The sequence below is a fragment of the Abramis brama genome (genome assembly GCF_963993115.1).
Source record: "Abramis brama genome assembly, chromosome: 9".
Lineage (NCBI taxonomy): Eukaryota > Metazoa > Chordata > Actinopteri > Cypriniformes > Leuciscidae > Abramis > Abramis brama.
The window spans coordinates 44,472,480-44,487,080 of NC_139971.1; the positions used below are offsets into that span (position 1 = coordinate 44,472,480).

At 42.3% G+C, this 14,601-nt stretch overlaps 1 protein-coding gene across 1 annotated transcript in view; it reads left to right on the forward strand.

Annotated features, from left to right (window-relative positions):
• fbn1 (fibrillin 1) overlaps positions 1–14,601 on the forward strand; it is a 108,579-nt gene that overhangs the window by 58,229 nt on the left and 35,749 nt on the right. Inside the window, exons 34-49 of the mRNA XM_084123806.1 lie at positions 1,729–1,851; positions 2,235–2,357; positions 3,415–3,540; positions 3,930–4,052; positions 4,930–5,052; positions 5,596–5,763; positions 6,382–6,450; positions 6,538–6,663; positions 7,695–7,817; positions 8,338–8,496; positions 9,775–9,846; positions 9,948–10,073; positions 10,493–10,615; positions 11,915–12,034; positions 13,059–13,175; positions 13,262–13,387. Of these exons, the coding sequence (XP_083979932.1) occupies positions 1,729–1,851; positions 2,235–2,357; positions 3,415–3,540; positions 3,930–4,052; positions 4,930–5,052; positions 5,596–5,763; positions 6,382–6,450; positions 6,538–6,663; positions 7,695–7,817; positions 8,338–8,496; positions 9,775–9,846; positions 9,948–10,073; positions 10,493–10,615; positions 11,915–12,034; positions 13,059–13,175; positions 13,262–13,387 (1,947 nt within the window). The remainder of the gene's footprint in view (positions 1–1,728; positions 1,852–2,234; positions 2,358–3,414; positions 3,541–3,929; positions 4,053–4,929; positions 5,053–5,595; positions 5,764–6,381; positions 6,451–6,537; positions 6,664–7,694; positions 7,818–8,337; positions 8,497–9,774; positions 9,847–9,947; positions 10,074–10,492; positions 10,616–11,914; positions 12,035–13,058; positions 13,176–13,261; positions 13,388–14,601) is intronic.

The window sequence follows — 14,601 nt, forward strand, 5'->3', positions numbered from 1 at the left end:
AAAGCTGAAATAAAAATAAGTGTTTTATGGATTCAAATTGAATATTCCCTCCTGTGTTTCGAACAGTGAAATAGAGGGTTTGCATTGACGTCACTTTCCCGCGGGAAAACTGATATAGTGTTCCTTACAACTTACCAGAGATCCAGAGATCATGGATATTGACATGCAGCAGGAATCGTGTTTCCTCGCGTTTATATGAGCCTGATTTCCACGCCGGGGAAAAACATAAAGCAAATTAGCCTGTGAACGCTTCATATAAATACAATATAGGTGTAAATCCATGTGATCACTCATATCAATGTTATATACAGTACCAGTCAAAAGTTTGGAAACATTACTATTTTTAATGTTTTTGAAAGAAGTCTCTTATGCTCATCAAGCCTGCAGTTAAAAAAAACAAAACAAAAAAAAACAGTAATATTATGAAATATTATTACAATTTAAAATAATGGTTCTCTTTTTTAATATACTTTAAAATGTAATTTATTTTTGTGATGCAAAGCTGAATTTTCATCAGCAAGTACTCCAGTCTTTGGTGTCTTATGATCCTTCAGAAATCATTCTAATATGATGATTTATGATCAATGTTGGAAACAGTTGTGCTGCTTAATATTTTTTTTATAACCTGAGATACTTTTTTCAGGATTATTTGATGAATAAAATGAATAAAAAGTTAAAAAGAACTGTATTTATTTAGAATAGAAATCTTTTGTAACAATATACTCTACCGTTCAAAAGTTTGGGAACAATAACTTCTTTTTTTTAAAGAAATTAGTACTTTAATTCAACAAGGATGCGTTAAATTGATAAAAGGTGATGGTAACGATTTATATTGTTAGAAATGTTTTATTGCTTTATTATTTATTGCTGTTTTTATGAATAAATGCTGTTAACGTTTTACTCATCAATGAATCCTGAAAAAAGTATTCCAAAAAAATATATTAAACAGCACAACAGTTTCCATCATTGATAATAACTGAGTATCAAATCATCATATTAGAATGATTTCTGAAGGATCATAAGACACCAAAGACTGGAGTACTTGCTGATGAAAATTCAGCTTTGCATCACAAAAATAAATTACATTTTAAAATATATTAAAAAAGAGAACCATTATTTTAAATTGTAATAATATTTCATAATATTATTGTTTTTTTTTTTTTTGTTTTTTTTTAACTGCAGGCTTGATGAGCATAAGAGACTTCTTGCAAAAACATTAAAAATAGTAATGTTTCCAAACTTTTGACTGGTACTGTATATCTTTATATCGTCCAGCCTTAAAACTTGTGTAGTTTTTGTCAGTGTTTATTTAAAAAAAACCCGTCTAATTATGCAGAATATACGCTGGTAAATATTTAATTGAGTTGTCAATACAATATATAACAATACAAGAGGGTAAGATAGCATACAAAAGCATATTGACACAAAATGAAACCTGCAAATCCAGCTTTCTCTGCCTGGATCCAGTTGTTTCTGTGAATTGCGGAAACATCTGTTCTTTATCTTTCGTCAGTCTGTAAAAATATTCCTCAGATTTCTTGTCAAATCTAGTTGTACAGTAAATCTCAAAGCTCTTTCCTGTTTTAGATGTGCTTTGTGTGTTTTTCGCGGCTGAAAACAAACGCTGCCACTCAGTGTGTGTAACCGCAGTCACTCCGGTGACGTCACATAACCTCTATAGCCTGCAGTGTGTGTGTGTGACTCCCTCTTCATGTGTGTGTGCTTCAGACATTAATGAGTGTGAGATCGGGGCTCATAACTGCGACCGGCACGCGACCTGCACGAACACGGCTGGAAGCTTCAGATGCAGCTGCGCTCCGGGCTGGGTCGGGAACGGGATCAAGTGCAAAGGTACGAACACTCGCTCGGCTCAGGTGCGCTCAGGTCCTCCTGACGGCAGGTACGGCGTTCAAGTCATTTTGGAGTAAGATGTGCTTTCTCTTAAGGCGAGACACACCTGGAGAATGGGTGAAAAACAACTAGTAAATATCAGCATACTTCACCAGTTGATTGATTACATTAATAATTGCAAAAAAAAATTGTATTACAAGTTTTCTGAAATGTTATGTTTAAATATGCAAATTAGGTGTTATCCAATTAAATATGCACTAATTTGCATAAATCAAAGAGAGAGCATAAATAAATTACGATTCAACTCATAAATCTGATGTGTACGGGAGGACTTGAGCGCACCGATGGACGAGCTCTGATGTGTCTGTGTGGATGATGTGCAGATCTGGACGAGTGCTCGAACGGGACACACCTGTGCAGCTCCAGCGCAGACTGCATGAACACCGTGGGCTCCTACCGCTGCCTGTGCAAAGAGGGGTTCACCGGAGACGGCTTCTACTGCACCGGTACACACACACATACACACACACACACTAACCTGACCCCTAAACATACCCATCACACACACACACACACACACACACACACACACACACTAACCTGACCCCTAAACATACCCATCACACACACACACACACACACACACACACACACGCTAACCCTGCCCCTAAACATACCCATCACACACACACACACACACGCTAACCCTGCCCTTAAATCTACCCATCACACACACACACACACACTAACACGACCCCTAAACCTGCCCATCACACACACACACACACACACACACACACACACACACACACACACACACACACTAACCTGACCCCTAAACATACCCATCACACACACACACACACACACACACACACACTAACCTGACCCCTAAACATACCCATCACACACACACACACACACACACACACACACGCTAACCCTGCCCCTAAACCTACCCATCACACACACACACACACACACACACTAACACGACCCCTAAACCTGCCCATCACACACACACACACACACACACACACTAACCTGACCCCTAAACATACCCATCTCACACACACACACACACACACACACGCTAACCCTGCCCCTAAACCTACCCATCACACACACACACACTAACCCGACCCCTAAACCTGCCCATCACACACACACGCGCACACACTAACCTGACCCCTAAACATACCCATCACACACACACACACACACACTAACCTGACCCCTAAACCTGCCCATCACGCACACACACACACACTAACCCGACCCCTAAACCTGCCCATCACACACACACACACACTAACCTGACCCCTAAACATCACACACACTAACCCGACCCCTAAACCTGCCCATCACACACACACACACACACACACACACACACACACACACACACACACTAACCTGACCCCTAAACCTGCCAATCACACACACACACACACACACACACACTAACCTGACCCCTAAACCTGCCAATCACACACACACACACACACACGTTAATTTACACACTTCATGATGTCGTTCTTAACGTGTGTGTGTGTCCTGTAGACACGGATGAGTGTGCTGAGAACGTGAATCTGTGTGAGAGCGGCCACTGTCTGAACGCCGCTGGAGGATATCGCTGTGAGTGTGACATGGGCTTCATCCCCACTGCAGACGGCAGAGCATGCGAAGGTGAGACACTCCTCCGTCTGTGTGTGTGTGTGTGTGTGTGTGTGTGTGTCTGTCTGTGTGTGTGTGTGTCTGTCTGTGTGTGTGTGTGTGTCTGTGTCTGTGTCTGTGTCTGTCTGTCTGTGTGTGTGTGTGTGTGTGTGTGTCTGTGTGTGTCACTCTTTTTGTAACTGTCTGTCTTTCTGTTATTTATTATCATTATATGTATTGTTAATGATTATCGTTAAAGTTAACAGTGATTGGTCTGAATATGTTCATAATCAATCAAAATAACTAATAATAATAACTGTGTTTGTGCCTCAGAGCTGAGACTCCCAGTTCGTCCTGATCCGCTACAGCTGTGTGTGTGTGTGTGTGTGTGTGTGTGTGTGTGTGTCTGTCTCTCTCCGCAGACATAGACGAGTGCACGTTTGCCGACATCTGTGTGAACGGACGCTGTCGCAATATTCCCGGTCTCTTCCGGTGTGTGTGTGACCCCGGCTATGAGCTGGACCGGAGCGGGGGAAACTGCACGGGTATCACATGACCTCACGCATCACACACCTGACCAGGGTTGGCTATCGTTTCAATTTTAACGATTCCGATTCCTATTCGATTCTGCTTATCGATTCCTAATTTAGATTATTAGATATCATTCACATTTAGTCTTATTGCAGAACATTTAATTGTATATATTGGCTGAATATCATGAACAGAAATCTTCAGGCTGAAGAACACTCGCACGAGGAGTGTTTGCCTGTGGTTTAAAAACACCATAGAAAAACAACTAGCCGAACTAATATAAATGTAGAGCATTATTAAAGACAATTAACACTCATTAATTAAAAAAGAACAAATAAAAAATTAGCAATCGCAACAAAATAGATACAAGGATACGATTGAAATAAACAGTGTTTTAGGATTTTCAGGTGTTCAGGTGCAGAAACTGTAATCAGATGTGAAATAACACTGCACTTTATTAATAAAATATACATTACTAATATAGTTACAGTTATTCAGTGAAGAACGAGTGGATTTTCTCTTTGTCTTTTGTTGTTTGATTAGTGTTATTATAGAGACGGCAGGAATATTAGTGCTGTCCCTTTAAGAGCTGCACAATATAGTTACACACGCCTGCAGAACAGACAACAGTCCACACACACACACACACACACACATATACACACACCTACACTTGTGAGACCTGCCCACTGCTCAACTCCTGTGAGTCTCACACACACACACACACACACAGTCTAAAGTCATATTGAAATGCTCACAAAGGAATCAATAAGAGAATCGAAATTTAAGTTTTATAGCAAGTAATCGGTTTTCGATTCCCAACCCTACACGTGACACATGTGACCTGTCCTCTCATCCCTCTTTTCTCTCTCTTCTTCTCCTCCATGTCAGATGTGAACGAGTGTGCGAACCCGACGACCTGCATCAGTGGGCTGTGCCTGAACACCCCGGGCAGTTACATCTGCAGCTGCCCCCCCGACTTCGAGCTCAACCCCACCGGAGTCGGCTGCGTCGGTGAGAGAAGCGCTCGCTTCGTCAGGGCTCCCAAAAACTATTTCAAGGCCCTGGAAAGTCCTTGAAAATAAACACACACAGATACGGGTCCTTGAAAGTGCTGGAATTTATTTTCTGCAAGAGGTTTTCTGGAACAAAATTCCATATTATTCCGCTAATGTGTTATTCTCCAACACTTCAAGGCCTGTGCGCACTAGCTTGCTTGATTTACGTTAGTTACAAGCATTTACGTGTTACGTTAAGTGTTTCCTGCATGAGAATGTTGCGTTGACGAATCATTTTCGTCATTATTTTCGCCAACAGCATTTTCTCACAGATGAAAACGAGACGATAACTAAATAAAAACCAGTTTTGAATGACAAAAATCTATTGGCATTTTCGTCAACGAATAAAAACTAGACGAAAATGTTCGGTAGGGACGATTTGGGAAGAGATCATGTCAGAACTGATGTTGTGTGTGTGTGTGTCCTGTGTGTGTCTGTGTGTCTGTGTGTCTGTGTCTGTGTGTGTGTGTGTGTGTGTGTGTGTGTGTGTGTGTTGCAGACACTCGCTCTGGAACCTGCTTCCTGGAGGTCCACAGTCGTGGTGACGGCTCGGACAGTCTGAGCTGCTCCACTGAGATCGGCGTCGGCGTGTCCAAAGCGTCCTGTTGCTGTTCCCTGGGTCAGGCCTGGGGGTCACCCTGTGAGAGCTGCCCTCTGCTCAACTCCTGTGAGTCTCACACACACACACACACACCTGTGAGAGCTGCCCTCTGCTCAACTCCTGTGAGTCTCACACACACACACACACACACACACACACACACACCTGTGAGAGCTGCCCTCTGCTCAACTCCTGTGAGTCTCACACACACACACACACCTGTGAGAGCTGCCCTCTGCTCAACTCCTGTGAGTCTCACACACACACACACACACACACACCTGTGAGAGCTGCCCTCTGCTCAACTCCTGTGAGTCTCACACACACACACACACACACACACCTGTGAGAGCTGCCCTCTGCTCAACTCCTGTGAGTCTCACACACACACGTACATACACACACACACACACACACACCTGTGAGAGCTGCCCTCTGCTCAACTCCTGTGAGTCTCACACACACACACACATACACACACACACACACACCTGTGAGAGCTGCCCTCTGCTCAACTCCTGTGAGTCTCACACACACACACACACACACACACACACACACACACACACATACCTGTGAGAGCTGCCCTCTGCTCAACTCCTGTGAGTCTCTCACACACACACACACACACACACACACACAGGCTCTTGTTTTGTTCACTGATTGTTATTGTTTCTCCCTCAGCCGAGTACAAGATTCTGTGTCCCGGAGGAGAAGGATTCCGACCCAATCCGATCACGGTGATACTAGAGGGTAGATCTAGAGTGCACACACACACACACACACACACACACACCCGTTCTCCAGTGCTGTGTGTTGACTGTTGTGTCTGTATGTCAGATATCAACGAGTGTCAGGAGCTGCCTGGTCTGTGTCAGGGAGGAAACTGCATCAACACGTTTGGCAGTTTTCACTGTGAATGTCCGAAAGGTTTCGAACTCAACGGAGACACCAGGATCTGTGAAGGTCAGTCACACTTCCTCTTTCACACACTCTTCTGTCTCTCTTAAGAAGTCAAGTCCGTTTCATTTATTTAGTGCTTTACACACAGTACGCTGTTTCAGCTGTGCAGATAGAAAGCTTTCGAGAAACTAAACAATCATAAAAATAAAAAAAAGCATGAAGTTGCAAAAATCTCAGCCAATCAGGACACATTTGAAGCTTAATATACACTACTAGTCAGAAGTTTTGGATCGGTAAGATTTTTAATGTTTTTAAAAGAAGTCTCTTCTGCTCACCAAGGCTGCATTTATTTGAAAACAGTAATATTGTGAAATATTATTACAATTTAAAACAGAAAGAAATCGATACTTTTATTCATCAAGGATGAATTAAATTGATCAAAAGTGACAGTAAAGACATTTATAATGTTACAAAAGATTCTATTTCAGACAAATGCTGCTCTATTCATCAAAGAATCCTGAAAAAAGATTGTACACAATTGTTTTCAACACTGATAATAATAATGAATGTTTTTTGAGCATCAAATCATCATATTAGAGTGATTTCTGAAGGATCATGTGACACTGAAGACTGGAGTAATGATGCTGAAAATTCAGCTTTGATAACAGGAATACATTACACTTGACTTTAAAATATATTAAAATCGAAAACTGACTTGAAGCAGAAGAGACTTCTTTTAAAACTCTTGACTGGACCTCTGTGGGCGTGGCTACCAAGAGCAAAGTGACGGATCCAGAAACCAAGCAAAAGATAAAATGTTGTGATTGGTTAGACCCCTGTGTGACTACCATTGAATGATTCTTATTAACATATAAAGTCACACGATATAAACACAAAAGTGCTGCGTTGCTTCAAAAGCAAGCCGAGCCCAATATAATCAGTAATACTGAGAGTAAATGAATGCTGGTTGCACTACTTCCGACAAATGCATTTGAAACATTCGCTTTAACTCAACAACGGACATAGATGCGAGCTGTAGTTAGAAGTGAAATGTGTTTAAAATGTAAGAATGAAAAGATCCACTGTGTGTGTAGATGTGGATGAGTGTGAGCGGCCCGGCATCTGTGGTCCGGGTCAGTGTTACAACACTATTGGAAACTACACCTGCATCTGCCCACCGGAGTACATGCAGATCAACGGAGGAAACAACTGCATGGGTGAGTCTGCACACCATCGTCAATCGTCATCATTATAGTTATCGTTGTTAATTAACGGTTTAGTTATCATTATATGTATTAGGGGTGGGGGAGAAAATCTATTCAAATATGAATCTCGATTCTATCTTCTGCTGATTCGCATTCGATTCACATCGATTTTGCATTAGTTCTTAAAGTTATTGACACGTTAGAGTGTTATTAAGTCACAAATTTTTCCGAATTCAGTTCTCTTTCACAGTTCTCTTTCACAGTTAATTGCGCTTGCATGGTCAAATACACACACAATTGTGTCAAAATGCAAATCGTGGGGAGTATTCATGTAAACACAAACTGTAATATCCTACGCGAATGTAAACAGTTAGGAGAAAATCGGATGTGTAACAGTATATTAGATCCGTGAAACTGTTGCCGTCTGTTTCATTAATGTCAATAAAATAAAATAAAAATCACTTTTGAATGTTGAAAACTTGGTTTCCTTTAGTGCCGATTGTGACGTGTTTGTTGTGGTGTGTGTGTCCAGACATGCGGAAGAGCTTGTGTTACAGGAACTACTACTCTGATAACGCCACCTGTGATGGAGAACTCACCTTCAACATGACCAAGAAGTTCTGCTGCTGCGCGTACAACATCGGCCGGGCCTGGAATAAACCCTGCGAGCGCTGTCCCGTTCCCAGCACCAGTGAGACACACACTTCACATCTGCTCGTTTAGCAGACGCCTTTACCCAAAGTAAATGAGGAATACTGTGGAAGCTTGTTTCCACCACAGAATAAAACATTTTAAAAGATAATTGCTACTTTTTATCTCACAATTGCGAGTTTACATCTCGCAATTCTGACTTTAATTCAATTGCGTATTACAAGGTCAGAATTGTGAGATATAAACTCACAATTAAGTGTGTTAAAGTCACAATTTCGAGAAATAAACTTGCAATTCTAACTTTTTTCTCGAGATTGCGAGTTTATATCTGTGAGAGTCCAATTCTGAGGAAAAAAAGACGGACAATTCTGAGTTTATGACACGCAATTGACCATTCGCAAAGACCCGCCCCCTTTAGTTACTGTTGCTATGTCCGACAAGCCACGCCTCTCTCACGCCACATGTTCTCATGCAGTGAAACACACACCGCGGAGCAGAGAGGACACTGACAACACACTGAGACACAGGACAGACCAGGATACTTTTGATATGAAACAAAGTCTCAACTTTCAAATTTGGTCATTTTTTAATGAAATTTAAACAATAAATGCCGTTTTGTGGCTCTTTAATGTGTCTGACAGATCGCTCAGTTAAAGCGGCTCGTGAACCGATCATCTCTTCCTTCTAGTTCATGTACAGCATCAGATAAACATGAATGAACATCAGAAGGAACGTTGTTTTAACTGCGGAAAGACATCAGGACACTCCGTTTTTCAAGTTTAAATCCTCCAACGTTATAATCCACTAACTCTCCTGACTGCTTTGTCGGACAAAAATGGCGGATGGCGGATTATGATTGGTCAGATCACCTGTCAATCAAACTCCCTGCGAAGGGTCAATTGCATGTTGTAAAGTCAGAATTGCGAGATTTAAGCATGCAATTCTGACAAAAAAATTCAGAATTGTGACTTTATATCACGCAAATTTTCTTTATATCATGCAATTCTGACCTTGTAACACGCAGTTGAATTAAAGTCAGAATTGCGAGATGTAAACTCGCAATTGTGAGATAAAAAGTAGCAATTATCTTTTTTATTTTTTATTCTGTGGCGGAAACAAGCTTCCATAGAATACAGACATTAACACTAGAAGAGCAAAGTTTCAAACATTGTCTAGAAGTGAACAGGGAGGGATTTCAGTGAAACAGTGGAAGTGTAGAAGAAAGAGGCTGTTTCTTGAATATTGTCAGGGATTCAACACACACACACACACACACACACACACACAGTCATGACCGTAACATGGTTCTCTGCTGCAGATGAGTTCGCTGTGCTGTGTGGAAGTGAGAGACCGGGATATTTCATTGACATCTACACTGGACGAATCGTTGGTAAATACATTCATCACACACACTTAAAGACAGTCAAACACACAGTTCTGTGTTCCTCTAAGACTTCACATCCACCCTGTGGGTCTGTCTGTGATCCGCAGACATCGACGAGTGCCGCGAGATCCCCGGTGTGTGTGATAACGGCGTGTGTATCAACATGATCGGCAGTTTCCGCTGTGAATGTCCGATGGGTTTCGTTTATAATGACAAGCTGCTGATCTGTGAGGGTAAGAGCTCCATCTGTGTCTCTGAAGCTCGTTTATCCTCGTCTGATTCTGGAGTCTGCAACAAAAACAGCAGAATGAGTGACGGGTTCTAGATTAACAATCATTAATGCTGATTTACTTCCAACATGAGATGCTCTGTGTATGATGTTAAGCAGTGTTGGGGAAACTTACTTTTAAAACTTTTACACACAACACCTCCTCACTTTATTTCTCTCAACATGTCAGTCAATAAATGTGAAAAAGTTACTAGCGTTACTTATTTGAAAATGTAACGCAAGATATTTTGTTGTAAGTTGAAAAAGTAATGTGTTACTTTACTAGTTATTTGAAAAAGTAATCTGATTATGTAACTGAAGTTACTTGTAATGAGTTACCGCCAACACTGATGATAAGTGTGTTTGTGACGTGTGTGTGTGCAGATATTGACGAGTGTCAGAACGGGCCGGTGTGTCAGCAGCACGCCATCTGTCTGAATGTTCCTGGAAGTTTCCGCTGTGAGTGTAAACCTGGATACCGGCAAACCCCCACCCAGCAGTGTGTCGGTGAGTGTGTGTGTCAGACATTTCCCAACTCATAATGATGCTACTCTGATATCAGAGTTAATAGAACAAAAAAGCAACAGCAGCTATCATGCTTAACAGGAAACCAGCAGTGTGTGTGTGTGTGTGTGTGTGTGTGTATGTGTGAGTGTGTGTGTGAGTGAGTGAGTGAGTGTGTGTGTGTGTGTGTTAGGGCTGTCAACGAATATTCTAAATTCGAATATATATTCGAATAGTTTAAAAAAACTGAAATTCGAATGTGAAAATTAATATTGAAATGTGGAATGTGGAATGTGGAAAAACGCCCGCGGTAGCAGAGGCGCGCTGCCTCAGGGACAGGTCACAGGAAGAAGCGTTAACGGTAAACAGAAACATTACTAAAGAGTAGGCTACTGTACTGACTGAATAGATATTGCGCAGCATGAATAAGGTAGGTTAGATACAGCAGTTTCATGCACTGCAGGCTTCCACTGGTTTGATTATTTACCGTTTCATGTCAAGGAAAAGTTCAATTTTTACCATAGCACAGCTCGCTCGGAGCGCTCAATGTCGGATTCGCGTCTAGTTGGACTCTTGAACATTTTGAATTCGCGCGTCAAAAGCAAAACTTCGATGCGCGGAGAGCGTGACGCCTCATTCGCGCCACAAGACTTCCAGACGCGCGTAAACGCGTCTTTACATTGACTTAACATTGAAATCACTCGCGCCAGACGCTCTATTTGCGTTTGGTGTGTGAACGCAGTGGGTGAACGAGAGAGAGAAAGAGTGCCTGCGAGTGAGCGAGATTTACTTGTTTGTTTTTGTGTAGGTAATACGTTGTCAAATATGTTTAAACTTAAATAAACTACCTATACAAGTAGTTATGTCTCTTGGTATTAATTTGTCCTGTTATTGACTTAATGCGCGTCATTGACAAAATGCGCAACCAGATGTTCGAATAGTTCGAATATTCGTGTGTTTTTTAGAGGGAATATTCGAACGTCATTTTTGAGCAATTTTGACAGCCCTAGTGTGTGTGTGTGTGTGTGTGTATGTGTATGTGTGTGTGTGTGTGTGTGTGTGTGTGAGTGAGTGAGTGAGTGTGTGTGTGAGTGTGTGTGAGTGTGTGTGTGTGTGTGTGTGTGTGTGTGTGTGTGTGAGTGTGTGTGTGAGTGAGTGAGTGAGTGTGTGTGTGTGTGTGTGTGTGTGTCTGGGTCATGACTGGAGGGGAATGTGTTTAAAACAGCCAAACTCAGAGCTCAGTTCTGCTTTCAGACACATCGCACCTGAAGTTAACGTGTGATTTGATGTGATCTCTCTCAGATCGTAACGAGTGTGCTGAGAATCCAAACATCTGCAGTCCGGGTCAGTGTATCGACACGGTGGGTAGTTACCGCTGCCTCTGCCCCAACGGCTTCACATCCACCCCAGGCCTGTGTATAGGTGAGAGATCAGCCTCACATACCCGTCTGTCTGTCTGTCCATCTGTGTGCATCCTCGTGTAGATAACTAACTAACTAACTATCTGTGGTCTGTTCATAACTAACTAACCGTCTGTGTTCATAACTAACTAACTATCTGTGGTCTGTTCATAACTAACTAACCGTCTGTGTTCATAACTAACTAACCGTCTGTGTTCATAACTAACTAATCATCTGTGTTCATAACTGACTAACTATCTGTGTTCATAACTAACTAACTATCTGTGTTCATAACTAACTAACTATCTGTGGTCTGTTCATAACTAACTAACCGTCTGTGTTCATAACTAACTAACCGTCTGTGTTCATAACTAACTAATCATCTGTGTTCATAACTAACTAACCGTCTGTGTTCATAACTAACTAACCGTCTGTGTTCATAACTAACTAATCATCTGTGTTCATAACTGACTAACTGTCTGTGTTCATAACTAACTAACCGTCTGTGTTCATAACTGACTAACCATCTGTGTTCATAACTAACTAACCGTCTGAGTTCATAACTAACTAACACTAACTATCTGTGGTCTGTTCATAACTAACTAACCATCTGTGTTCATAACTAACTAACTATCTGTGTTCATAACTAACTAACTATCTGTGGTCTGTTCATAACTAACTAACCGTCTGTGTTCATAACTAACTAACCGTCTGTGTTCATAACTAACTAACTATCTGTGTTCATAACTAACTAACCATCTGAGTTCATAACTAACTAACCGTCTGTGTTCATAACTAACCGTCTGTGTTCATAACTAACCATCTGTGTTCATAACTAACCATCTGTGTTCATAACTAACCATCTGTGTTCATAACTAACTAACCATCTGTGTTCATAACTAACTAACCATCTGTGGTCTGTTCATAACTAACTAACCGTCTGTGTTCATAACTAACCATCTGTGGTCTGTTCATAACTAACTAACCGTCTGTGTTCATAACTAACCGTCTGTGTTCATAACTAACCGTCTGTGGTCTGTGTTCAGATGTGGACGAGTGCGAGCGTCAGCCGTGTGGAAATGGAACCTGTAAGAACACTGTGGGCTCCTACAACTGCTTGTGTTACCCAGGATTCCAGCTGTCACACAATAACGACTGCATCGGTACACACTCACACACAAATATTTATTAATTCTACAGCAGAAAGGCAAGTGTTTGTGTTAACGTGTGTTTTGTGTGTGTGGTTCAGACACAGACGAGTGTACGGCGCTGCGGGGGTTGTGTCGCAACGGAAACTGCATCAACACGGTGGGCTCGTTTGTGTGTGTGTGTCTGGACGGGTATAAACTCTCTCCTGACGGCCGGATGTGTGTGGGTGAGTCCTGAAGCTGTGTGTGTGTGTGTGTGTGTGTGTGAGAGATGAAGTGTGTGTGTGTGTACATGTTTTTTCTCGTTTCACTGTGGACATAAATTTAGGAAACAAGCTTATAAATCATACAGAATGAGTTTTTTTGAAAATGTAAAACTGCAGAAAGTTTGTGTGTGTGTGTGTGATGGGTAGGTTTAGGGGTCGGGTTAGTGTGTGTGTGTGTGTGATGGGTAGGTTTAGGGGTCGGGTTAGTGTGTGTGTGTGTGTGTGTGTGTGTGATGGGTATGTTTAGGGGTCGGGTTAGTGTGTGTGTGTGTGTGTGTGTGTGTGTGTGTGTGTGTATGTGTGTGTGTGATGGGTAGGTTTAGGGGTCGGGTTAGTGTGTGTGTGTGTGTGTGTGTGTGTGTGTGTGATGGGTAGGTTTAGGGGTCGGGTTAGTGTGTGTGTGTGTGTGATGAGTTGGTTTAGGGGAAGGGTTAGTGTGTGTGTGTGTGTGTGTGTGTGTGTGATGGGTTGATGTAGGGGTCGGGTTAGTGTGTGTGTGTGTGTGTGATGGGTAGGTTTAGGGGTCGGGTTAGTGTGTGTGTGTGTGTGTGTGTGTGTGATGGGTAGGTTTAGGGGTCGGGTTAGTGTGTGTGTGTGTGTGTGATGGGTAGGTTTAGGGGTCGGGTTAGTGTGTGTGTGTGTGTGATGAGTTGGTTTAGGGGAAGGGTTAGTGTGTGTGTGTGTGTGATGGGTTGATGTAGGGGTCGGGTTAGTGTGTGTGTGTGTGTGTGATGGGTATGTTTAGGGGTCGGGTTAGTGTGTGTGTGTGTGTGTGTGTGTGTGATGGGTAGGTTTAGGGGTCGGGTTAGTGTGTGTGTGTGTGTGTGATGGGTAGGTTTAGGGGTCGGGTTAGTGTGTGTGTGTGTGTGTGTGATGGGTATGTTTAGGGGTCGGGTTAGTGTGTGTGTGTGTGTGTGTGTGTGTGTGTGTGTGTGTGATGGGTAGGTTTAGGGGTCGGGTTAGTGTGTGTGTGTGTGTGTGATGGGTATGTTTAGGGGTCGGGTTAGTGTGTGTGTGTGTGTGTGTGTGTGTGATGGGTAGGTTTAGGGGTCGGGTTAGTGTGTGTGTGTGTGATGAGTTGGTTTAGGGGAAGGGTTAGTGTGTGTGTGTGTGTGTGTGTGTGATGGGTTGATGTAGGGGTCGGGTTAGTGTGTGTGTGTGTGTGTGTGATGGGT